The sequence below is a fragment of the Hydra viridissima genome, unplaced genomic scaffold (assembly GCF_058129835.1).
Source record: "Hydra viridissima isolate aposymbiotic clone 2 unplaced genomic scaffold, HvirCarnegie_v1 scaffold_1, whole genome shotgun sequence".
Taxonomy (NCBI): Eukaryota; Metazoa; Cnidaria; class Hydrozoa; order Anthoathecata; family Hydridae; genus Hydra; species Hydra viridissima.
The window spans coordinates 8945831-8972037 of record NW_028324300.1 but is presented as its reverse complement, the minus strand read 5'-3'; the positions used below and the strand labels follow the sequence as shown (position 1 = coordinate 8972037).

General features: G+C 28.6%; 3 protein-coding genes across 7 annotated transcripts; 2 read left to right on the top strand and 1 right to left on the bottom strand.

The window, feature by feature from the left end:
* The first annotated feature begins 165 nt into the window (after positions 1–165).
* LOC145187671 (uncharacterized) lies at positions 166–7642 on the top strand. 4 transcript variants are annotated; one of them, XM_090091311.1, is made up of 8 exons: positions 166–905; positions 2335–2454; positions 2654–3954; positions 4050–4401; positions 4547–4873; positions 5385–5845; positions 6044–6383; positions 6596–7642. In XM_090091311.1, the coding sequence occupies exons 1-8, from the start codon at positions 410–412 to the stop codon at positions 7180–7182; spliced, it is 3984 nt and encodes a 1327-aa protein (XP_089947437.1). In that variant the 5' UTR covers positions 166–409; the 3' UTR covers positions 7183–7642. The 4 variants fall into 4 exon arrangements, with proteins under 4 accessions (XP_089947437.1, XP_089947432.1, XP_089947447.1 ...); XM_090091306.1 differs by having other exon boundaries at positions 194–905; positions 5385–5872; XM_090091321.1 differs by having other exon boundaries at positions 194–905; positions 5385–5872; positions 6044–6378; positions 6596–6885.
* A 128-nt stretch (positions 7643–7770) lies between these two features.
* On the top strand, positions 7771–9947 carry LOC149893237 (uncharacterized). Its single transcript, XM_090091341.1, has 2 exons — positions 7771–8250; positions 8377–9947. The coding sequence occupies exons 1-2, from the start codon at positions 8103–8105 to the stop codon at positions 8721–8723; spliced, it is 495 nt and encodes a 164-aa protein (XP_089947467.1). The 5' UTR covers positions 7771–8102; the 3' UTR covers positions 8724–9947.
* A 2148-nt stretch (positions 9948–12095) lies between these two features.
* Positions 12096–24102, bottom strand: LOC145188285 (uncharacterized). 2 transcript variants are annotated; one of them, XM_090089314.1, is made up of 11 exons: positions 23906–24102; positions 18982–19117; positions 18237–18448; positions 16961–17075; positions 16637–16724; positions 16098–16509; positions 14755–15687; positions 14024–14675; positions 13276–13561; positions 13023–13113; positions 12096–12919 (listed from the first exon to the last, which is right to left on the bottom strand). In XM_090089314.1, exons 3-11 carry the CDS (start codon positions 18435–18437, stop codon positions 12218–12220), a joined length of 3480 nt encoding a protein of 1159 aa, XP_089945440.1. In that variant the 5' UTR covers positions 18438–18448; positions 18982–19117; positions 23906–24102; the 3' UTR covers positions 12096–12217. The 2 variants fall into 2 exon arrangements, with proteins under 2 accessions (XP_089945440.1, XP_089945444.1); XM_090089318.1 differs by having other exon boundaries at positions 18237–18451; positions 23906–24091.
* Between the last annotated feature and the right edge of the window lie 2105 nt (positions 24103–26207).

Genomic DNA, 26207 nt, shown 5'->3' with positions numbered 1-26207 from the left:
GTTGTTTTTAAAAATTAAAAATACTAATTGTACAACTAAATAATTACTTATTGATTACTAAATATGAATATCTTCAAAATCAAAATTATTTGAAACACTAGTGATTTTTTTAATTGCCTATACCGACACGTTTTTTTATGTTTCCCAGAATTCACTTCTCCGATTGCCGATACAGTTGCGTGAGACTGTTCGCAAATTCTAAGTACCTTTCAAATATTTAAAACGATCATTTATAGTATATTTAAAATTAAAATAATCCTTCGTATATTGATACCTATTATATCTTATTTTTTCTCAAAAAAATTAAAAAAATACAACGTATAAAAAAGTTTTCCATCCGTTTCAAATTCCATCAAGTTTAAATAAGAAGTTAAAGGTTCCTCATGTCATTTTGTTACATGAGTCCAGAATGGAAGGCACGAATGTCGAAGAAGAAAGTTTTAGTTCAGAAGTTGCTGTCAGCGGCCTAGTCGCTCTTTGCGATCGAGTTAACAAAGTAAACCAAATCTCTGAATTTACCGAGAAAAATTGTCAAATTGTTGGAGCTGAAGTTGTAGGAGATTCATCAGTGCGAATTTTTATTCGAAATATAGCATCACCCACTTGTGACAAAGAAAAGGAGAAAGTACTTAGGAATGTTAACGAAGATATCAGTTCCACTGCTGAAATCATATCTTACCTAGATGAAGATGATGGAATTACACAGGTCTATCTGGACAATCATCAGGGAATTAAAATTACACCTATTAATGAAGAGGAGATTCAATGGGAAGTCAAAGTGGAGGAATCAGAGGAAATGTTGCTTGAAAATAGTCAAGATGATGATCAGAATAATGTTCAAAGTGTGGAAATATCAATAGATGTTGAAGATGAAAACAGGGTCAAACATATTTCACATAATAAAGGTGTGTTAAATTTGTAAACACCAGATAAACGATATGTTGTTAAACAGTAGATTTTTTATAAAGCTAAATTTAAAAAGTAAAGTAGTTAATTGTGCTTTCATAACTTTTTTTCATAATATTTTTGATATAAGTAATTAATGTAGCAGGACTCATTTTTGTTCTTTACGCTAGGTAGTTAAAAGTTTGTAAGAATCTCAGTAAACTTGTTAAATCTACGGTCACATTTGATGATTAATGTTTCGAGTACTTTTATAATTAATACTAGTTTTTCTACATTTTTTATAATCTCCTTGTATTGTTTGTTAGCACCTCAACTACTGAAAATCAGCAAATTTGCAGGGGTAAAATTTTTTATAAAGTTTAAAGCTGTTCAAAAATATTTTATATCCTGTCATGTTTTATATCTGGTCATTCTACCAAACTCACTAAATAAAACATTTTTGAATACAGGCTATTCCTCCAAAATATTAACAAAAAACTTGTTAAAGAGATAAGTTTGGAAATTTTTTTTTAGTACTGTAGGAGGTTAAGCTCTAAAGTTTTAAAACCAAAAACTTATTAAAAATACATATTACATATAACATATCTTTCAATACAACTTTTAGAAATTTAGCTGTCCCACCTGGAAGGGCATTGATTTTACTTAGTTACCAAAATGTAATTTCAATGTAAAAAACAATTTGCATGCATAAACCCTCAGAAAACTTACTATGTATCGTCTTGTTGGATCAACCCATGAGTGACTTTTTGAATGTATTGTTTTACATAATGGTATTGAAGTCATTAATAATGCATACAAAAAAAAAACAATTTTGCTATATGGAATTATTGAAAGTAATTAGTGCATAAGTTCAGGAAGAAAATTTATTTTAGGAGAACTATCTAAAAACTATCTATTTATGCACAAGCTCACAATATTGTTGCCTAAATAGTTTTATTCAGATGTAAAGTTAATATCAGCTATAACCTGTAGCTGATATTAACTTTGCAACTGAATAAAATAATATTATATCTACTCTATATATATATATATATATATATATATATATATATATATATATATATATATATATATATATATATATATATATAGTAAATGTAATCAAAATTTATCATAGTATATTTACTTGTTTTTGATTGAAGTATGTGTTATATTGTTGTCATTGCCTTGCTTCAAAAACAACTGTTTGATAAGCTGTTCAACTTGTAAAGTTTTTATGGTGAAATTGTTAAAAAGAGTATTTACATAACAATAGTTTTTCATATTTACTGGAGTTTTTCATATTTACTGGAATTTTTCAAATACTAGTAACATTTATAACTTGCAAAAGTGATATTGCAACATCATTATTACAAAAGTTTATTATTGAAAAAGTTTTATTGCCATTTAAAAGAAATTAAAAAAACTGAATTTATTTGGTTTCATTAGAATCAAAAGAATACATCATTGAGCCAGATGTTGAAGTAAGTAGTGAAAATTTAGAAGATTCAACTCAATTTGACTGTTTTAATGAAGGAGAAGATGGAAAGTTGCTTATGCAGTTTGCAGGTTTAAAGAAGTCACTATTTTTTCAATGTTGTGAAATAAAACAATATTAATATATATATTTTTCATTTAGTCAATTTTTTTTTTTTTTGAGAAATTCTTTTTAAAAATGAAAACTAAAGTAGCAAAATTAATTTTTATTTATAAGAGTTTATAGATAAAAACTAATTTTGCTACTTTAATACTGTTGATTTAACTGCAGATGTGCTAGATGAAAGTTACTTACAGATATTAAAAAGTCGGCAAGCATTAATGAGAGAGGCAGTTGAATGGAAAGCATATGCACGGATGTTGCTTGAGAAAGGTTGTTCAGATGGTGCAAACTTCTATGAGCCAGAAGTGTTGACTGTACTTAAAGCAACTGAAGATATTGCAATGAAAGCAGAGATTTTAGCTAGAATTACAGAAAAAGATATGCTACAACCTTCAGTTCAGTTTTGGGATTTTGAGCAAGTTTATGCAAAGAATGGGGCTGGAAGGCCTTTAAATTGCCCTAGTTGTTCTTCTCCAATGACATTTGTTTCTTTTGGACAACGGTTTGCGTTACGGATGTTATATGACTTAGATAAGCCTGTATTACTTGTAACATCTTTTCTTCGTTGTGCTAATAAAGGGAAAAAGCAACATGAGATTTTGGGTTATGATCCACGTCTCCTAAGGATGTTCCCCAACCTTGATTTACCTTTTATGTTATTTCACAAAGCAGGTATAACTAAAAGAATGATGGAGTTTATAATGGAGAATGTAATTAATGGAATGACAGTTAATAGGTTGTTTGATGTTGTGAAAACAAAGTACGAGGTAAACCATACAATTACATCACAATTTTTTGCTAATGAAATTGACAGTATTAGAGAGCATGTTACTGCTGCTGGTGGTCAAATTGAAATATCAACTGAAGCTATGTATCCACCTTATGTTAATTGCCATCCTAGCAAAGCTCTTTTGGGTCGTTGTTTTTTAGCTTCGTTTAAAGAAAAAGATGATTATTATAAGTTTTGCATGCATCAGCTGTTAGCAAATGATTGTATTATTCTGGATGACAGTCTTTGTGTTGGAGCTAGAATTGGCCTGCCTGGTGTGTGGGGAAGTTCTATGAAGCTTTTTCCAGAGGAATACCGTGGTATGTTGTTAGTCTATAATGAAGCAAAGCATGTCTTGTCTTGGTCTTTCTTAAAAGAGACTTCTTTTTCTGAAGTGCAAGATGTATTATTAGAGCTTCGTGATCGACATAATAAAGCAAATAAATCACTCAAAGCATGTTTTACAACCAAATGTTGTGAATGGCGAGATGATTTAAGACAAATATTTGGAAAATGGTTTATTGTCAAAGGAAATCTCCGTTTCTTTTTGGATAAAATTATAAAGGAAATGCCTGCAGAGCATACTTATTTCCAAGATTGTTCAAATGAGTTAACCATGTTGTTTCGTGAACCAAATGATTGTGGAGAGGTGCGCAAAGAATACACTGCTGATCCAATTTTGATAGCTCATAATTTACAAGTATGAAACCTTTTTGTTTATTTTTTTTCTAAAAATTTAGTAAATCGAGGTCAAACAGAACTAGTCAAGTATTAAATTTTGTTTTTTTATGAAAGGAGTTTATCAAAAGGTGGAAAGATGTTATTGATGACAATATTCAAGCTGTTTTATCAGAAAGAGCTGTTGAGCTTCTTAAAGATTTAGAAAAACATGTTCTAGGGGGTTGTCTTAGTGGCATCCCTCCAGAAGTTGGAAACGATAATTTTAATGAGGTTCACAATGCTTTGCGAAAATCAATCTCTCATTGTAGAATTACTGTGCCACTTGTATCAGCATTATTCTCAATGTGTCTTCATGAAATCAATAAGAGTAAAGGTGCTTCGATGGATTTTCAATATAAATCCCCTGAAAATATACATTTTAAACAAATAAATGATATTGAGGAAACCTTGGATATTTCTATTGAAGGTTTAAAATATTTTGTTTAAATTTTTTTTTGTGAAAAAAATTTTTGTAAATATTTAAGTTTTGTAAATATTTAGCTACCATGATGTTAGTATAACATTTGAATTTAAAAGATTCACTTATCAGTTATTGTGTTTTGTTTATTCAGGCATGACAACAGTGTCAATTCAGACTGAAAGTAATAAACTAAACAGTATGTTACCTGGGCAAAAAGAAAAAAAACAAATTATTATGCCAGTTTCTGATGTAATGAACATTGCACATGCATACTATTCGAAAAACCAGTTAAAAATGTCACAATTTTTGATACAAGCTTTGATGTACTACAAATATGAAGAGGATTTTGATGCTTTTGCACCTCAAGCTATTAAAAATCTTCGATTATTGCCATATTATTCTTCTGCATTAAATTTAATATCACATTCTGCATTTCCAAGGGAACCTTTTGAATCAGATTCCAATAAGATAACAGCAGGTTTGTAAATGCACTACTCATTTCTAATTACAAAAATCTTAATTAGTATCTTGTTAGTTAAATGCAATATCTTAGTTGATAGTTGTATAGGGTTTACAGATGGCATAAGTAAAAATATAAGTATAATAAAGGTATGAATTTTACATAACAAGAAGGTGATAATATTGTTTTATGTAACTGCATTTTTAAAAAAAAAGAATTTTTTTTTTGTTAAGATTGTGTATTTATAAAATATTTGAAAAGAGATGTGGAAAGTGTTGATGTTATTTTTTTTTTTTTTAAATAATTTACAGGTATTTGAATCCATGAGAATCACAAACTTTTATCTAGAAAGTTTTTCCTAAAAAAAAAATACTCAATTTTTAGTTGAGAAAATGTTTATGGAATAGATTTTTGCTAAGAAATGCATTTAAAATCAATATTCTGTCTATTTAAATATAAAAATGGTCTGAATAAATTAGAGTAGTTTTGGTCAGTTCAATTGACAGTTGCATTTTAATTGTTCTTGCAGGATTATCAAATGTTGAGCTCAAGATTCGTCGTTTACATATAGATATATCAAGTTGCAGTCGTTTGAATGGTTCAATAGATGACATATTTTATATCATAGCTCGCCAACTGGTAAAGGATAAAATTGGCGATAACCTTTCTGTAGATGTGTTAGAATATCTTAAGTTCCTGATAAACATTGGTGTTCAAGTTATTGACCGAAAGGAAAAGGATTTGATACAAGCTCTTGAAAACCTTGTTGGCTACACAAAAAAATACAATAGTTCACTTGATTCTTTATCTAACCCTTCCTTCGAAAATTTTACAGTACAACAAGGACTTACAGAATTGGTTGCCTTAAAAGAGAGTATTAATGAAAAAGTTGCTTTAGGTTCTGTAAAGAGTTTAAATGACGATTATGGAAATGATTTTTTAACTTCCAGTTCTATAGCATTCACCAAAGTGGAAAAACCAAATAATAATGTAAATAGCTCATTGCAGTTATCACCGGTAAACTTGTGGCGGGTTTATAACACTACTATCTAGCTTTTCTATGGTAAAAAATGAAGAGTGTGAATGTTTGCGTGTTTCTTTTGTATAAATTAATGACACATTGTTCACCTTTTTTTCTATAAATTAATAACACATTGTTCACTATTGTTATTATGGTGTGATTTTTAGGCTAATGTTACGATGGAGTTAGATAATCAAGAAAATACTGAAAACCAACAAATACATGAGCCATCTGTTCAGACTTCTGAAGTTCCAGTAGATGAAATTGATTCTGCTGTATCAAGCATTGAGTTCGACCTTTTAAAAAAGATAGCAGATAAGCTAGGTGCAACCATTACTATAATTACAAACTTAGAGCATTGCTGGCTAATCCCTATATTTCCTGAAATATTTAATCTTTTTTCGCCTCATTTCTTTGTAATTTATCGTTTCGGCCGTTTTTTTCCTGCATGGTTGTCCAACAGAGCTTCAGTCTCATCTATACGCAATATTAACTTAAAAAGGCAAGGTATGTACTTTCTTTTTTCTCCGTATTTACAGAAAAATTAAGTTGATGATAAAAACCAATAAATGAGTAATAATTGAGCGAATAATTAATGATGAGTGATTCCATCATACATATATTTTATATGGCTTATTATTCAATAAATTTTTGGTTCGTTTGAGCTAGGCTCTTACATTATTTCCATCGAAAAAATTTTTTAAATTTTATTACGAAAGGCAAAGAACCTCAATGCAGATGCGGCCGTGGAACTCCAGGTAAAGATGACCAAGCAAAATGCGTGTCGAAAGATAAGGGGAAGTACATGACAAGATGTATATGTTTCAGACTTGATCGAGCTTGTGGTGTGTTATGCGACTGTCGGAACTGTGAAAATCCGTTCGGGAAGAAACCCGAAAAAACGCGCACGAAAAAAGTCCGAGTGCCGTATAGGCAAAGGTATGCACATGAAGCTGCCAAAGTTGCAACATGTAAAAGTTCTGCTGTCTCAACTACCATTGCTACGCAAACAAACATTAACGACGGAGATGCGGACAGCGAAATGGAAAGTTGGGTCCCAATAGAACATAGTATATTTGAATCGCTTATAAACGAGATAAAATCTGACGATAATATAATCACCCCATTAGAGGTAAAAGATACGTTCAATTCAGTTGTTGAAGAGCTTTTAATCGTACCAGAACTCGCGAACATTGTTCAAATAAAAACGACCGACCAAATTTCACAGAAGTTGCAGCAGCGAGAAAGAGACGTTGCCGAATATTTGAAAATTTACCAAATGCAAGTTGACATTTCACTCGGCTAAAGAGCAAAAAATCATACTCAAGTTTAAAAAAGTCCTCTACTCAAGTTAAAATAAGTCGTTCTTGTCCGATTCAAACAGTTGCTTGTTAGTGTTTGGTCGAATAATTGTTTTGAATCTAAACATTCGTTAAATTTTCAAAAATAACTCAACCTTGTTTAAATTAAAAACCCGTCCAATATTTCCTAAACGCGCCCTTTTTTAAAAATATTTTGCTTAAAATTTTTTAAAAAAGCGACATTTATTACAAATGATATTAACCAAATTGTCTCCAGCTAAGAAAATTAATAATGCTGCGTACTAAATGGCGCAACTGACTATGTTGGATAGATTTATGAATGTCAGATTATATACTTGCGCGTCTAACCTTAATTTTTTAAACCTTCTGCGAAACTAGTGTGATATGAATTTTGCTACAATAATGTATATATACTTATGTTATAGTATTATGTTAACGTTATAGTATTTAGTTTCATGTTGATTTCTCAAACATAACAAACCGTCAACTGGTGATCTTGGCCACTATTTTTGATTTTATTTCCCTGCAAATTATTTCTTTTATTATTGTGGTTAGTTTAGTAAACAATTGCCAAATGTATCTTTTTCTGATTAAGTGAACAAGAAAAAATTTGCAGGGATTTGCATAGGACATAATATATTTGCATCACTTATAAACGAGATAAAATCCCACGATAATATAATCACTTCTTTTTGTTATACTGTCGTCAGATTTTGTAGTAAAAAAAAATACTACATAAATTTTTACATAATATTAAAACAAAATTACAAATGGTGCTTACCCAAGTTGATGGTATTCATTAAAGAAAATATCTTTTTGAAGATTTTCATGTCATCTTACAATTTAGAAGAAGCTTTAGTTTTATTGAAATGAACATTTCAAAATTCAAGTTTAGATAAAGAAAATGCTTTCTGTGAAGAAAGTCACGCATTCGATGTCGAATCGAAGAATTTTTCGAACACTCTCTAGAAACAATTGTGGTGAATCAATGGAGCCAGGAGATGACGAGGAAATGTATTTTGTATTTAAACATGGTAACTATGGAATACAAGGTAACAAGATCTGTTAATTAGTGGATTTATATTTTTATAAATTCAAGTTTAGCTATCTGAATTTGCAGTTAATCGTTTTTAAAGGTAAGTTGACAATTGGATTTTTTTTTTTTTTTTTTTTTAAAGAGATTATTGCGTGTGCCAGCTTGAAGTTAGCGGATAAGAATTGTCTCGATGTAAAAAATGGAAGTTTTTATCATGTAATAACCTTTATCTTTGTGCAACGGGACTTTAAAGGGAAGGGTTTTGGTAAGTTCTTACTAAATTATTTGGAAGTTGAGGCGTTCAATTTCTTGCCTCGATCCATTAGACTCGAGTCGGCAAAAAAAGCAGTTGGATTTTTTTTAAAATGTGGGTACCTTCAAGTTGGTGAACCGAAGGAGGCGTATGCTGGAAGTAGTTTGTTTCGGTTTTTATTTACGATGCAAAAAGATTGTTCTCTTTTGAAAGATGAGGAATTATGGGATGTCTAAGCTTTTTAAGAAATCGAATAAAAAAAGTTCATAACAAAGTTAATTGAAAATGGTGCTAAAGCAACATATCACCTGCATTTTGTTATTTCTCATTGAGTATATTTATAAGGTTATGTAAATCTTTAGATAACATTTTAAAAAAAAAAAAAAAAAGAATTTTTTTTTTTAGTTCCTCTATCACAGTGGTTCAGATGAATTAAAAATGGTTAAAATGACCTAACCGACAAATGTAGTTAAATCATTTTAAAGTAATACATATCAAATAGATTTTAAAACACATCATAATAGGTTTCTCCCTCCAGAATAGTTCCTGTGGAATGTCGTCCCAAACTTTGGGACAACATTCCACAGAAACTATTATTCCCCTTCAGGAAGTACTTAACTCTTATCGTTCGGTAAACGTTGCTGATGCCCGTTTATAGGAGGATAAGCCCCATGTTGACCAGGTTTGCTTTTTCATCAGGTAAGGTCTGGTCCATATTATCGGTCATAAAAAAATCCTTTAATTTGATAAAAACAACCAAAAATAAAATTCTGAGTGATAATAAATTTGCTTGAGAGTATTAAATTTGTGGGTGAATTACTTTTAAAATTGCATGACAAAACCAAATACTAAAGTTTTCTGATCTCATAGCAAAAGATGAGAATTTTTATTAGAAAAATGTTTTTAAAAAATCTACAACTTTTTCGAAGACCTCTAGTGCAAGGTCTTACTTAGACCACACAATACATTTTCTTATGCCGAAATTTTACCGGAAAGAAAAAGAATGGCAAACAGAGTTTAGAAGCATCATGAAATAAATAGTTGGCATTTCAAAAAAATCAGACTCATTTTGTAAAAACTGAATACTTTTTTCAAAATCTACACCCGAAACTGGCTAAGAAAACAACATTTTTGTTTTAGTTGTCAAAAATTTTACTTTGTTGGACTTGCGTATTGAAACTGTTTACCTTAATATCACGATAATTATATATAAAAAGATTTAAAGCATAAAAATTGTTTCCAGGCCCGTAGAAAGGGGGGGGGGGGAGAGAGAGAGGGCTTGGCCCTGGATCCACTAATTTCAGTATTCGAAATTTTTTTTAGAGACTCGTTTTTTTTTCTTTTTTGTAAACCAATTTGTATTTTTATACTCCTCCTAGGGCCACCAGAGATAGTGAGCCAAGGACTTATTCATCTTATGTATTTTTAAAAAAATATTATAGAAATATATTTTCGTTATGTATATATATATATATATTTTACAGAATTTTTTTACTATTACGAAAAGAATCCAGGTTTTAGTTGTAGTTCGGTTCGGCTTCTTGCTAGACAACTTTCAATTATTTAAAAAAAGTTTAATTTTGAATCAAAGTATAAGGTGTTCAGTTTCTTTATCTAATAAATCAAGGCGTTGAAATCGGAGAACGATGTTTTTACAGAAACCTTTTCGGAAGTTGAAAGAAATTAATTTTTACGAAATAAAGCTTTAAAAATGCAGAAGGTATTTGCCGTAATAATATGTTCTAATCCGTCGTTCAATGCTGAAATCTATATCTCTGTTAAATTTTAAGGAAAAAGTTAAAATATTTTAGTTTTCTGAGTGATAATTTTAAATGAAAAATTCAAGGTAAATGCTTTATCTACCCTAAGATTCGATAAGATTTTCCATTTTTTTCAATAACAGCCTAGACGTGGACGGAAGGTCTTCATTGACATAGAGTTCCAATCTTATGTAATAGGTGAATTAATAGACTTGAGTGGATTTTTTTGCTTGTCTTACTCTCCGTAATTCTTCAGATTGAATAATCAAGAGGATTTAAATCTGGCCTTTAAGAAACATTTTTGTTCACAAAAGTTGACATCAAGCTTTTTCAGCACTATCATATCACTTTATTATTGTCATATTATTTAAATACAATATAATAAAGTTTATATTTTATTTATAACAACGCGTGCTAAGAACTGTCTTTATTTCTGTAAAAAGAAAGAGAGCAATAAATTGCTCGTTTTATATATCAAAAAAGAAACGTGAAAGATTGGAATGATTGTGCGATTGCGCACAACATTCCCCGCCCGACATTAATTTTTAACTTGATTATCCTTTCGTCCAGTGCTCTATAGTTTGTCAATGGGTCGTTCAATAACAATTGCTTTTCCATTGTTAACGTACCTAACTACTGCTGCTCGAATTGCTTGTCATGTGACCTGAACAATTTTGGGACTATTCCGGTTTTCCACAATTACGTCGTTATTTCATTATCAAAACTATTGTAAAGCATTAACAAAACACAAAAGATAAAAAAATTCCGATCTTCTTAAGACACTCAACCTTTCTCAAAGTTAGTCCGCAAATCGCTGCCGCACCCTGTATATATGTCAAGTCTTCAGTGCCGTATTCAAGTTTCATATTGTGAGAGGAAATCAATCTAAAAATTTTTATACAAAACTAAAAAACGAACGCAATGAGGAAGGTACATTTATGCCTAAATTACAACCTCAATCAGTTAATGTTTCCGTTTAAAACAAGCATCAAATGATCAATACATAGCTGTACCATAGCTGTACTATCCATTTCAAATATAGATTCAAATTCTGTTTAGACTGAAGCACCACTTGGCTTGCAGTACCATCAGCCTTATGTGAATTTTCGATCAGCGAAAAAGAATAACTTGCAGATATTCAAGATCCATTACTTCCACAATCGGACTTTCCTACAGATCCAGGACTTTACATAAGTAGCAGTATATTCGCATGACTGATTTAGAAATAATGTAAAATAGGATCGTGCTAACTGGACCTTAATAAACCATTTCAATTTCGAAAATGCACAAAATGTTCTAAGAATAGTAGCATGAAAGAAGCTGTAAAAAGTCTTGCCTAATCAAAATAATGGATTTTTTGGTGAATAGGCAAGCCAATTACCTTTCAATTAACTATTGTCATACTTGCTAGGCTTTCACTGATTCTAAATCTGAAATTTATAAAAAGGAATATTCTCAGTTTGATTCAGGAGTTAATTATTTAAAACAGATAGAGAAAAAATTGTTAAAAATTTAAAACTAAAAGGTTTGCACGCATCATAGATTCTTACACAGCGCATGCATGTGTGCATCAGTGCCATACGAGTATTTAACGCGCATTAATTCTATTAACCTTAAATTTAAATTCATGGACTCCGAAAACCCGAATATTGATATACGGAATGTTTTTATCAAGACTCCAACTTTTGCTAATTTTGTTTTTTTCTGGCCCCACTCTGGTGTACTTTAAAAATGACGTTAAGCAGTTTGTTTTTCTAACTTTCTAAGCAAAAAAACTTATATTTTACTAGCGCCATAATTTTTTGCAGATCAAAATAAGTAACATCGCAAAGTAAAAATGACAAATACTTTAAAACAAGATAAAATATTTTTATACAGAAAACTACAATCAGAAAAACTAATTTCGATTAAGACTGTTAATCTTACAACCTCAAGTCTCAAGGATAAACCTAAATAGTAAAAAATGCAGACTACCTTTTGTGTTCAGTTCTATTTTCAAAAGATAATGGTCCTAAAAAAGCACCGTCTGCTCTCGTTAGCACTAAATTTGTTGAAGGTCGAGTAGGTTGAACAGCTGAGTGAGAAGCGGGAGGGGAAATAGAACGACTTAGCCCCGTTTGCATAGTTGTTTGATGTAAAAATCGTTCACGAAGACGGGCTTGCTCACCATCATCTAAATTGGGCACTCGATTGTCATATACAGTCCTACTTTCATTTCGACTCGAAAGTCCGTCTATTCGATGACTAGGTGAACTTTGGTAACGAATTCTGAAATCAGCAGCGCGCTGTTGTTCTTTGTCAATATCCTGATTACGCGCGTATGACTGCATAGCTGGAATTGTGTCATGTGGAGAAACATTCACAAATGTGTTATTTCGATGAACATCGCCTAGCCTCTGATGATCATTTGCAGCGCGAGAATGCTCTGGAAAAGTTCGAACAAAATTTTGTTTGTTTCTTTGACGTTCATAAAAATTCGGGCTAGACATTTTTTCAAATCTTTCTCTGGCTGCTTGTTCGTATTGGGTTTTAGAAACGATTTCAGCACTCAGACTAGATGAGTGCCCCGTAGATTCACGAGGAGAGTGAGAAGGTGCTCTGGAATGCGGCGGTGTTACATGGTTCTTAGAGTTATTTGGAGGTAAAAACACGCGAGGGGGAGGAGAAAGCTCCTAAAAAAAGTTATCAGAAAATTATCATCTAAATAAAGAAAAAATTATTAGTCATCTAAATAAAGAAGAAGTTAAAAATTGAAAGAGAAAAATGATAACTTACCTTGTAACGGTCAACTCTAATGTCAGAAGCTTTTCCATCAAGCGCATGCATCGTGAATCGATCACGCATTTGGGTGGGTCGAGATTGAGGACTGAAAAAAAAAAAAGAAAGAAAGAAAGTTATACCTTGAAAAGTAAAAGCAATTAACTTAAAAGGTCAACAAAACAAATCAGTAAGAACATTTAAAACCGCGACAAAATAATAGAATCAAATTAAAATGATTTATTTACAAAGAAAAGATATCAACTAATACCGTGCAACCATTTGACGACCATCAGGGCTTCTCTCGGAAACCTTTATGGACTCTTCAAAACCTAAGTTTGCTCCTTGAATTACGCTAGCTCTTAATGCGGGATTTTGTTTACACAGCGGGGCATTCTCTGCAAAACCAAACATAACCTTTCCTTGCTCTAATGGGTCAATTACGGATGCTTGCTTGCAGACTTCTGAACGAAACTTACGAGGTCGACCACGATTCTCAATAGGATTATGAACAAGTCTATCGCTTGTTAGTGTAAAGCGTGACATCTGTGGTTGATCTGAAGTATGTAGATTTCATAAAAAGAAACCTTATCAGATTATGGGTTTCAAGTTTGAAAACCAAAAAATAAATCACGAAAATTAATCAGTTCTTAGTCTCTATATTCAAGGTTTACATTTTACTTTACTTTTATGGGCAGAAAAAAAAAACTTTTAAACTTCATTCTTCAACTTTTGTAAAACATTTCATTTTGTAAGATACGAATTAAGTAAACCATAAATGTGGCAATATTATACAACAATATTAAAACAATATTTCAACAATATTAACGCAACATTTCAACAATATTACAACAATCTTTCAACAATATCACAACAATATCACAATAAAAATGTTTTGTCCATTTCTCAAGCACTATCAGTGTCTTAAGGTCTTGATAAGAAATATATTATCTATAAAACTTCTTAAGGTTTTGACAAGAAAAGTTTGAGAAATAAAATTACTAATATCAATATTTTACCTGTTTCTAGTGGTGAAGTAACTGAATCTCGAAGATGCTGAATTGAGATTGGGGCTGGTGCAATAGGGACAGGATGCACACTACGCTTCTTATCACTATTGCTATTGATTGCAGGGATTTGCATACGAAAAGAACTTGATAAAGGAGAATTTTTAAACATTTCAAAATATTGGTGATGACTTTCTTTAGGTGATTCAAGTAAACCAGGGGACCATGCAAAACTCTTTGTCTGATTAACATCTTCATTATCACGCAATCGTTGCTGCATTGTTATATCATGCATATTAAACGAACTACTTGTTAGCGTTTGTTTGTCAGGAAATTCTACACTTCGTTCAAAATTAGGTGAAATACCTGTTGGAGTAGTAACAGCAGTTGATACAAAAGGCCCAAAAGGTGTCTCACCTTTTACTCCTGGCTGAACAACTAAACGTTGCTCTAACAAAGTCTGTTTCCCACTTTCTATTGCTTCTAAAGAACTGCAGTCAAATTTGTTTTCACTGTCTTGTTTGAGAAGGTTGAATAATTGTGGTGGAATGTTCTTTGAATCAAAGTGGGAAAAATCTTGCATATCTTTATTAGGCAGATTAAAAGTAGTCAAATGCTGAGGTGATGTTTGTGCACGCAGGACATTATTTGTTGTTGAAGAAGTCTAAGATATAAATAACTGATAAGATAAACTTTATTCATCCAATAAGAAAAAGATGAAAGTGAAAAATAAAAATAAGTACCTTTACAGCTAATTCTTTAAAAAGTAAGGATTTCTCAAAAGCATTTCCACCTTCTTGAAAAGAACTCTTGAACATCTCTTCTGCTACAGAAAAACCCGAAGTTAATACATGCTTTGGTTCAGACTCATCCAGGTGGTAGGTCTTATGACAATTTATCAGAATACTTTCAGGTGGTGGAGATTGTTCAGTGTCTGATGAACCAACTATATCTATATTAGGTGTAGCTGCAACAAAAGTGGTTGCTGTTTCAGATGGCAGGTGAAATGCGGGCTCAATCCGCATTGGGGTCTCTATAGGTAACTTTGTAGGAGCCATGTACCTCATTGATTCTAAGCTGCTTGTTTTAACACCATCAGAAACTTCATTTACACTGTCATGAACATTTTTTAAACTAAGATTAGAAAGTGTAGGGCTAAATTGGCTAAAATGTTCCGTATGAGCAAACAATTTATTAAAATTACTAAATTGATTTACATCATGTATGATAGTATGTTGACTTCCACAAGGTGATCCTTTTCCTTCTTTTATTAGTGAATCTATTTGTAATGGGTTTTGCGATGGAGTGCTGATAAAACTGTAACTAACATGCCCATCAGAAAAATTGCTCTTATCACTTTCTTTGACAACATTAGGAGAAAAACCTTCAAGTTCACCATTAGGTTGCTCTTCTCTTGATTTTAGACAGTTTGTCTGCTCTTGTCTACTTTCAGATGATTGATAATCAACTAATTCTTCTTGTTTTATAGTTTTAATTTTTAATTTTTCCATTTCTTTCTCATATTCATTCATACTATTTTTGTTTTCTGTTACTGCAGGAGAATTCACTAAAAGATTTGTATCATCAGTCTCCTCTTTCTTGATTTCACTGCAAGATCTCTCATCAATAACAAATTGATCATCTCCGCTATCAGAATCAACATCACTTTTATTTTCCTTAAAAACAAGAAAATAAAAAGCATTAAGCTATTTTACACAAGCAAAAAAATTTGACTATTTAAAGATTTTACTGTAGCAAAATATAAATGACGTTTCTCATACTATTTTAATATATTTGTTGCATGAAAAAAATTTGGAAAGAAAAGGACTTTATTCTAAAACTCTGATTTATACTTTTACATTCTGAGGATGGTAAAATTATTTTAATTAAAAGCCATAAGTTAAAAAGCAAAACTAATCTAACAATGATATGTATGTATATATGTAATCTAATGTATGTATGTATGCATAAGATTGTTCAGAAAAAATTCAAGAAATTTAGTTTTTAAAGTTTATTTACAGAAACTTTTTCTTAAATTTATTAAAAACATGTTTTATAGATGTAGTGATAATAAATATTTAATTACCTTTGCAGAATCATCACAAGACTCGTTTTTTAAAAAATGTGCAGTTTTTTGATGATAAGATAAGCCATTTTTGTTTTTATATCTCTTTCCACAATTCGGTTCAGGACATTCAAAAGATGTTTCATTGCCATTTACAAAACACAATTTTGTCTTGTTTTTTTTTAATGGTGAATCATCCCCATTTAAGTTGGCAGGTACCGTGTCTTGATTAGTACGCTTTTTGTTATTCCCACGAGGGAACTTAGAGTTCTTTGATGGAGTGGTTGGACTTGGAATGTTTTTTTTCTTACTTGAGCCTGAATCACTATCATCAGCAAGCTGTAAAGTGGAAGTTGGTATTTTTATTTTTTTAATAGGTGGTGGTGGTGGGAATTGTTTATTGTCCTGTGCAGATGGCGGGTCACAAGGTATCCTATAAAAAAGAATTTTTTAAAAAAGTAACAAAGCCAAAAATATAACGTAACATAAACTTTACTTCAACAAAATATAATCTCAAACATTTACAAAAAAAAAAAAAAATCAAGATTTGGACCACATACTTTTCTGTTGCCCATTTATTTTTCTCTACATCAATTAGAGCACCAGAATAAACTTTATTTCGCCATCGAATATTTAATACAACTAAGCCTATATTGTTAAAAAATATATTGCATGAATGAAATTTTCATAGGAAAAAAACTGTTTACTTTATCTGTTATGTACAGATAAAGTTTTAGTGGCAAGATTCTTTTAAAATTACATTCATTTTTCTAATATTGAAAAATTTCCTGCTTTTAAAATGTTCATTTTAAAAAACAAATGCAAAGATAATTTCTTACACAAAATGATAGATTTAATGGACTTTATAAAATATCTACACATACCACCCAGTGTCTCATGTAATATGACACCATGTAAGTTAACTCTTGTACCAGGAGGTGCAGGACATTCTGCTGGAGAGCAGTTTAATTCAGACAGAGGCAATAAATCAATCAAATCCTTTGAATGAAAATGAGTTTGCATTATTATATAGTATTAAATTAAAATATTTGTAAAGAGTTGACAAAAAAAAAAAAAAAAAAAAAAAAAAAAAAAAAAAAAAAAAAAAAAAAAAAAAAAAAAAAAAAAAAAAAAGAAAAGAAACATATTAGTCTTTAATAGAAACAAAAATTTTTATAAACATTTTTAAAACTAAAAACATCTAAAAGCTTACATCAATTTGAAACTTGAAAATTATTTTGCAATCTAATACATTTCAATAAAAGAATTCCAAAGTTTGTTTTTAAAGCAGCATAGTTTTTTCATTTATTTATTCAAAATTAATAAATGAAAAAACTATGCTGCTTTAAATTACCTTACATACCTGTGAATCCATTTTAAATAAAATAATAATACTCTTACCTTAACACCATTTCTATATGTAAGATAAAAATTTTATATTTATGATAAAAAGAAGGGCATTGCATGCTCAAATTACTGATGTTATATGGAGCAAAGGACATTTTAGAAATGATTTGAGTTTTTAAGTTTGTGATCTTTAAATAACAAACTTAACTATAAACTTTAGATTCTTATTAAATTTTTAAACTTTACTTTTTTAGAAGATTAAGTATATTTCAGAAAAATATATTTATTCTTAATTCTACTAAAAATACTAACCTAAATATTTTTCAATTAAAAAGTACAGGATTTAATCATTGACATAAAGAAGCATTAACTAACTTATATAATTTAAAAAAAACTAAAAACATATCCGCATATAAAACAAAAATCTTTGGGTAATTTGAAATGCAAATCCTCATTGGATTACCTCAATGGATTAGAAAAACAAATGACTTCCTTTAAAGCTTAATTATGTCTTAAAAGAAAGTTGTAGCACAGCAAGCATTGTGCAGAAAATATGAAAGTCTGTTTTCAGACAACAACATTGTAATATTATAATAAATTAAGTGAATTATAATAAACTAACTTTATCTAAAATATTGATTTATATATTTGGTTTGATGTACAAGATTAACTAAGGCTGGCTGATCAATTTTTCAGCAGTAAATTTATAATTAAGTATGTTTTTCAAATATATAAACATAAGCATCTGATTTATAAAAACATAACTTCAAATCTACAAATCTACTAAAAATGTCTTAAATTTGAATGAAATACCTTGTAAAAATCTCCATCGATATTTTGATCATAGATAGCATCTCCTTCAACTTTAGATTCATGGCCTTGTTGTCCATTTCTTTCTTTAGTACCATCTGTATCTCCATTGCTCATACTAGTGTTTCTCAAACTTCTTCTTGTATTTTTGCGAGTATTTACAGCTTTGTTTTTCATATCCCCAGAGGATTTCTTTGAAGACATTTCACATATTGCTGCTTATAAAGATTAAGTAAAAAAAAAATTATTATAATCAATTATGTCAGAAAAGTTTTTATTCGTTAAAAATAAGCATAGGTTACTATTGTAAAACAACTTAAATTCAAAATTAGTAACTAAGTTTGTAGCAAAGTGCATAAAATAACAGCAAATATTCATCAGAGATTCAAACATAAAAATAACTAAAAACTCATAAAAATAACTAAAAAGTAGATTTTTTTTATCAGGAAAAAAAAAAAAAAAAAGGGAAAAAAATATTGGTCAACTGTATTTCAAAACACATTTAAGTAGTTACTACCAAATAAAAATATCAACAACCTCCTGAGCAAAAAAAAACATCAACAACCTCCTGTGCAAAAAAAAAAAAAAAAAAAAAATTAAGAATACTAATACAGAATAATTTTAATCAAAATTAATTGACATGTGCCTTTTTTTTTTTATTTTTTACAATATGCCAATGAAATAATCACCATAAAGTAAAACACTCCTAATGCTTTTATTCCTACATAGCTATATTACAAATACATACCTAATATCCATAATCACAATGGAGATGACATCAGATCTGTTAAGTAAAATAGATATAACATAGGACAAAATTGTTGCTTGAAAACTGCCAACAAATGTGAAAGCAAGTCTTCACTTCCCCATGTTATAAAAATTAGCTTAAAAAGAAAACAGCTTGTAAGAAGAAAAAAAAAACATTTTATGCTCACAATATGCAAACTACTATCATCATACAATAATAATATATAAAAACATAGTATCACATTTTATAAACAATGTATGTTTAATTATAACTGTGTTTAATTGTCACTACCATTAAAAACTGTCCGGAATGATACTGACCCACGTGATTTTTGAAATATTTTGAGAATCACTTAATTGACTTTGGTAATTTTTTTATTGTTTTCAAACAAATTTATCTCCAAATACAGTGAAAATTTTAGAAAACATCATCTTTGAGCTGATCACAATTTTTTTCAATTTAATGCAAACACCTTGCATGAGTTTTTGAGTGGCAGTTTTTTTGTAAAACTTTGTCATACCACACCCTAAATTTGGCAGGTGTTGATTGATGTCTCTTGCAGTTTTGCCCTTCTTAAGCAACTCATGTTTTATGCTTAGCCCAAAATTTTTTCAATTGGATGTTTTTTTGGGACAAAATCAACACCAGTTTTTTTGATACAATTTTTTTTTTTTGAATACACTTCTTGAGTAATGCCAGGAAGCAAGATCAGGCCAAAGAGATGGGTAGACCATCATGCTTTTAAATCATAAGCATGAGTTGCTTTCTTGAATATTTTTTCATACAAATTTTCATGTTTCTGTTCATGAAAAATGGCTGCGTTTTGAAACCAAATGAACAGATAGCTTACCAAACCATAACTTATTGCCAAATTTTTCAATATTAATTGCTTTAAGCAAATCCTCAGCCTTTATTCCTTTCAGGATTGTATAAAATTTGGTCTAGGAGTATCAAATATTTGAGTTTACAAGAGTAAAAAAATTATCAAAATCAATTAAATGATACACAAAATATTTCAAAATTCCCATGAGTCATTATTATTATTATTCCAGTCAGTCTTTAGCTAATATAAATTATCATAAATTATTATGCATAAAAAAGTTTTAAATTTGTATTATAACACAATTCATTACAACTCAGCAAACATGAATGCAAACTAATGAAACACAAACCAAAATAAAATCAATATAAAACTCTAACCAATCAAAAGTGATAATGAGAAAAACAAAAAGTATGAGTAAGATAAACAAAATGATTACAATTTTATTTTGATATGTCAATAAATGACTAGGTGTCTAATAAAAACTTTGGAATGAACCAACTATAGATAATCATTTAAAAACATACAAAAGATCAACATGATCAAAATTATAAAAGACCAAAAGATTTGGATGAAACAAATAAACATCACAATATAAAGAGTACGACCAAAAAAAATTAATATTTAATCCAAAAAACATTCTTGCATTATTTTACCATAGACTGTGCCATGCTTACAAAGAAAGACTACTTATTTTTTTTAAAATCCAAAATTCTGCATGTTAAACTACTGACTAATTTCTTTCATAGATATTTAATTTTTTTTAAATTAATTTTCTGTTTAGTTATTATTTTAACTTCTGAGATAATAATTATACAGAATATTGACTTTAATAAAATTTGTTTTATTTTTACAAATATTTTTTTTATTACATATTAAAAATTTTTTTATTACGTATTAAGATTTTATAAATCTCTTTTATAAAAACAACAGATTATGATAAACGCTCTATATAATTCAATCCCTTATATATATTATCACAAAATTAGACTTATTAATTTATAAATTTTTGAAGCTTTTTATATATTGGTAAATTTGTATTTTGAAATCCTGATAATAGACTATTTTAAAAAGAGAGCTTAACTCCACCTTTACTAAGTCTGCTTTAAAAAAACAACAACAACTAAAGACATTCTTCACCATGTTTTTCATATGTAAACAATTATGAAAGAAGTCAGGAAGTGTTAAGCTCTTAAACCTGTTATAAAGGAACAAGAAACCAAATGCAGAATTCACCAATGAATATCTAACAATTTTTATCCAATCATTATGAATATATTACTCATTCTAACAAAAGATCAAGATATCAGGAAAGAAAAAGAAAATTTTAAAAGAAATAACAAAAACTAATGACAAAGACATAATCGATTTTCACAATCCAACAAAAAGAACTTATTAAAAAATATAAATACTTTTAGATAACAGCACCAGGCAGCCAATTATTTCTATTTTATTCCCATCTAACTTAAATCAACATAAGATAATTTATTGTCATTGAACAAAAGCAGCAGAATATGCAAAAGCTCATTTTGTATATAAAGTTAATTTACAATGGGAAATTTTAGTTTTTTTTAAAAAAGGCTCCAAATGTAAGGATTTAGTTTGATTGTTTTTTAATGTTATTAGACATACATATCAGTTTAATAATACTTTAGCATAGAAACTTAAAATAAAATTTTACATGGAGACTTAAAAGCTCATTTTCTTATTCTTGCTATTTGATAAGGAGTCAAATAACAAGAAGAGACAACATACTTCACCCCTCTGACTGATTTCTTCTTTTCTATTTACCTATCTTGTTTTATTCCTCTTTCCAAAATGTAGAGTATTGGGGAGGAGATTACTGCCATTAAAAAGCTGAGTCTAGCTAAGACAAGGTTAACAAAAATCTAGTTTGACAAAAAATAGCGTCATTTAGATTTAAAAATTTTGTAAAGATTTAATCCATTAGACAATATATATTTACTTAATACAATATTCATTCCTTACTTAAGAAATACTTCAACGCAGCTTAAGTTGACTCTTGTAAACAATTAAATACAGTAGGAGACAACTTTGTAAAAAATGCAGCAAACAGTTATTTTTAAAAAACTAAAAAAAAAACAAAAAAACACAAAAAATATATTTACTTTAAAAATAATTTTTTTTAAAAAAGAAAACATTTCTGTTTGATTTTTTATTGCTATGCATATTCTAAATTTTAATACTTAATTACAATATGACTTTACAAAGTAGGTGAGACATTTTAGTTAGTCACCAGATTAGGCCAAAGATTGATAAAAAATAATGATGATGTAAATAATAATAATAATAATAATAATAATAATAATAATAATAATAATAATAATAATAATAATAATAATAATAATAATAATAACAACAATAATAATAATAATAATAATAATAATAATAATAATAATAATAATAATAATAATAATAATAATAATAAAAATAATAATAATAATAACAATAATAATAACAATAAAAATAATAATAATAACAATAAAAATAATAATAATAATAATAAAAATAATAATAATAATAATAATAATAATAATAATAATAACAATAACAACAACAACAATAATAATAAGAATAACAATAATAATAATAACAACAACAAAAATATTATTATTATTATTATTCTTATTATATATAATATATATAATATACCATAACTAAGAATACAGTTATATCCTAAGATTATTAATACAATAATACTAAAAGTATTAATAATGACACAAATAAAAACAAAGTTAAAATTGTAAATATCATTCAAACATGACAAAAAAGTTCTAGTAAACAAATACTCCTAAAATAATTTGCAACTTTGCAGGGTAAATACTAATTAATAAAATCAATACTTTTAGTATATACTACTACTACTGCTACTGCTACTGCTACTGCTACTACTACTACTACTACTACTACTACTACTACTACTACTACTACTACTACTACTACTACTACTACTACTACTACTACTACTAATGCTGCTGCTGCTACTACTACTACTACTACAACTTTTACTACTACTTCTGCTGCTATAACAACACCACCAACACCAACACCAACAACTACTATTTTTGTTATTATATACATCCTAAATGCAGCAGCATATTGCTGCATTTAGGAAATATATAGTAAAGTAGATCATTATCACAAAAAGAAATGAGAGATTTACCTTCATCAAATATTATAAAACAACAATATATTAAATACCAGAAGATAATTTTTTTTATACTAACAGTAATCAATTTTACTTAAGAACAAAAAATCTAGACAACTAATTTATTATTTTAAAAGTATAAAGACAACTTAAGTTTAAGTTTTGGTTCAAAAGTTCAAAAAGAATCAAAAGTTCTGTTGTATTTAATTTAAAGTAAAAACATATACAATCCACAATTATGGAAAGATGCTAACTTTATATCTTTTCGAAGTTTTATTTCTCAGTAATAAGCTGTTACCACTTAATTTTGGTAACTGTTTGAAGCAATACTAAAATATGCTCTGTATATCTAATGTAATAAAAGAAAACTTGACAATAGTTTAGCACTAATTGGTCTAGCAGAATCAAGTAAACAAATATTTCAATTTAAATCTTGTCAACTTGTGGAAAAACATAAAAAACAAAATGAATAAAGATACTACTAAAAAGAAAAATCACTTAATACAATTATGAGTTTTTAAATAAGAAAAAATTGATGATACATCACTACATAATAACATATACTGTAAACAGTGTATACTGGAAAAACAGTAATTACCTACAAAAAATACACTTATAAATGTAAATAATATATATAGTTTGCATATAATATATATAATTTGCACATTTTATATGTGCAAATTATATATATTATATGCAAATGTATATACACACAGAGATTATATATATTATATGCAAATGTATATACACACATATATATTATATGCAAATGTATATACACACAGAGATACATATATATCTTATATATATATATCTTATATATATATATATATATATATATATATATATATATATATATATATATATATATATATATATATATATATATATATATATATATATATATATATATAAGATCTACCAATAAAACTTACCGATAAGGAAGAAAAATTTAAATAGTTCTTAGCAAGAAAGGAGCAATATTGTATTTATTGCTGTTTTGCACAGTTTCGTAATTCACATTAAAAATACTTATAATAGGTTTATACGTGCGGGTGAAACAAAGCCAAGCTTCCGCTTTGTTATCGATGTTTGACATGGCTGGTGACTTACGTTATTTTGCAACCCAGGCTTTGATAATCGAGAAATGTCTTAAGAAAACACTGCCACAATAAGCGAGACAATTTATGCTTTTTATTTAGAAAACAGTTTCAAAATTACTATCTTAAGTTTTTGAGATTATTTGACTTTTGTCTTAAAAATTTTGCTTTATCAATTCATTTTCTTGTTTTTTACTTCAAATAGCTTTTTAGTGGCTAGTTTAGTTGTAAAAATAAAGATACTTACATTTTAATTTTGAAGCTTAAAGCTTTTAAATTTTTATTTCACTATTATTTCTAACATTTATCTTTGATCTCAATCTTTGGTCGTTGTGATATCGTTACTCTTTAGTATTTTGTCATTTTTAGATGAATTATTAAGTATATTGTTAATTTATTTAGGCTTAAATGTTCATCAAAACGCTTGTGTAAGAGATGTTTTATTTTAATGTTCAATTTTTAAATAACAAACCTGATGGTAGTTGTCATTTGAAAAATTAAATTTTAGATATAGGCCGAGATGTATTAAGTATTCAAATACATTAAACAAGTTACTTCTTTTTGGTAATTGCAGATATTCGTGTCATTTTTCTGTAATAAATTGCTTTGACAAATTATCTAGCGAAGTTGTTGCAATCCTTATAATAACTAACTATTATAATAACTAACTACTATGGTAACTATTATAATAACTAACTATTATAATAACTAACTATTATAATTAACTAATAGTTTTATAAAAAACGCCAAACTACTTAAAAAGGTTTCATTTTTCCTCTGCTTTGTAAACAACGTTTTATTTGCATGAACAATTTCTAAAAACCAGAATTAGTAATTTCATGAGTTAAAAAATTTGATGCTAATTTTTGCTCATTAAAAATTAGCCTTTTTAGTGCGCAAAAATTAAATATTCAAATATTTCAACAGATGTTTGATTGGTAGACATGTTTATTGGCACCTTGAAACACAAAAAAAATTTTTAGTAATTCAAGACATTTTAAACTTTATGTTACACCGATATTTTCTTTGCATTCTCTTACTAAGTTTGCATCTACGTTGTTTTTTTTAGTCCGTGTTTCTGTATAGTTTGTGACATCCAATTTACATTGGTAACCGGTTAGATAGCATTGAAATATTATTCCGACAAAAATCCTACTCGACCTTCATGCTTTTTCTTTTCGGTTTAATCCTAAACATTTCAAATTTAAGACTCTATGATCTTTAAATTATTTTTTTAAAAGATTTGTGTGCCAATATATTTGATTTTTTTGCATTAGCAAAGTAGAATTTAATTTGCTTGAGTTTTCTCAGATTAAAGTTAACTTAATGCTTTACCTAAGGTAAATTATTCATCGATTTCAACAGATGTTTCGTTTGTAGACATGTTTAAGACAATATAGATTTAAAAATACGTTTTAAGCATTCTATTAATTTATTTATACAGGCAGGCAAGATTAGGATCAATGTCCACAAAGAACTTATAAAAATATTGTTAGCTGAATCTTTGACGTCAATACATTAAGAAATGTTAATGTTAAGAGACGTCAGTAGTTTATTATTAATTTTCAGCTGCTTCTATGAAATTGAAGATTTCCACAATTTTCGAAGTCTGAAAAATAATGTTTCTTAAAACTTCTTTTGTTAGTTTTTATGTGCGTGCGTATGTTTTTTCTTTTTTAATAATTCTAGTTGCAAGTCGAGCTATTTTTATTCGGAGAAATCTTTCTTGCTTCAACAAAGATAACCAACTAAACCATTAGCAGCTATAATCGCTTTGTGAAACGTTTTGTAGCTTCCCCCGTATTATTTTATGTAAATGGAATAATCTTTTTATATTGGATTAAAAATATCTTTTTAATAGTTTCATTAACGCTGTTCACCTTCTAATAAATAGATGCTGAACTCAAATGCAATAAACAACATACCAATTTTCCTTTCCCCTAATATTTACGCTTGAGGTTTAAAAACTGAACTTTCATTATCATCATTGTAATACCCATCCTTCTGCCCATCTCCTAATCCTGTATACAAAAATCTGTATACCGTGATGTGACCTAACAAAGTCCCATGCTGTAAGAAAGTCCTATTGTAAGAAATCATGAGTTTCGTATAATATAAAATAAATATTTGGAAAAAA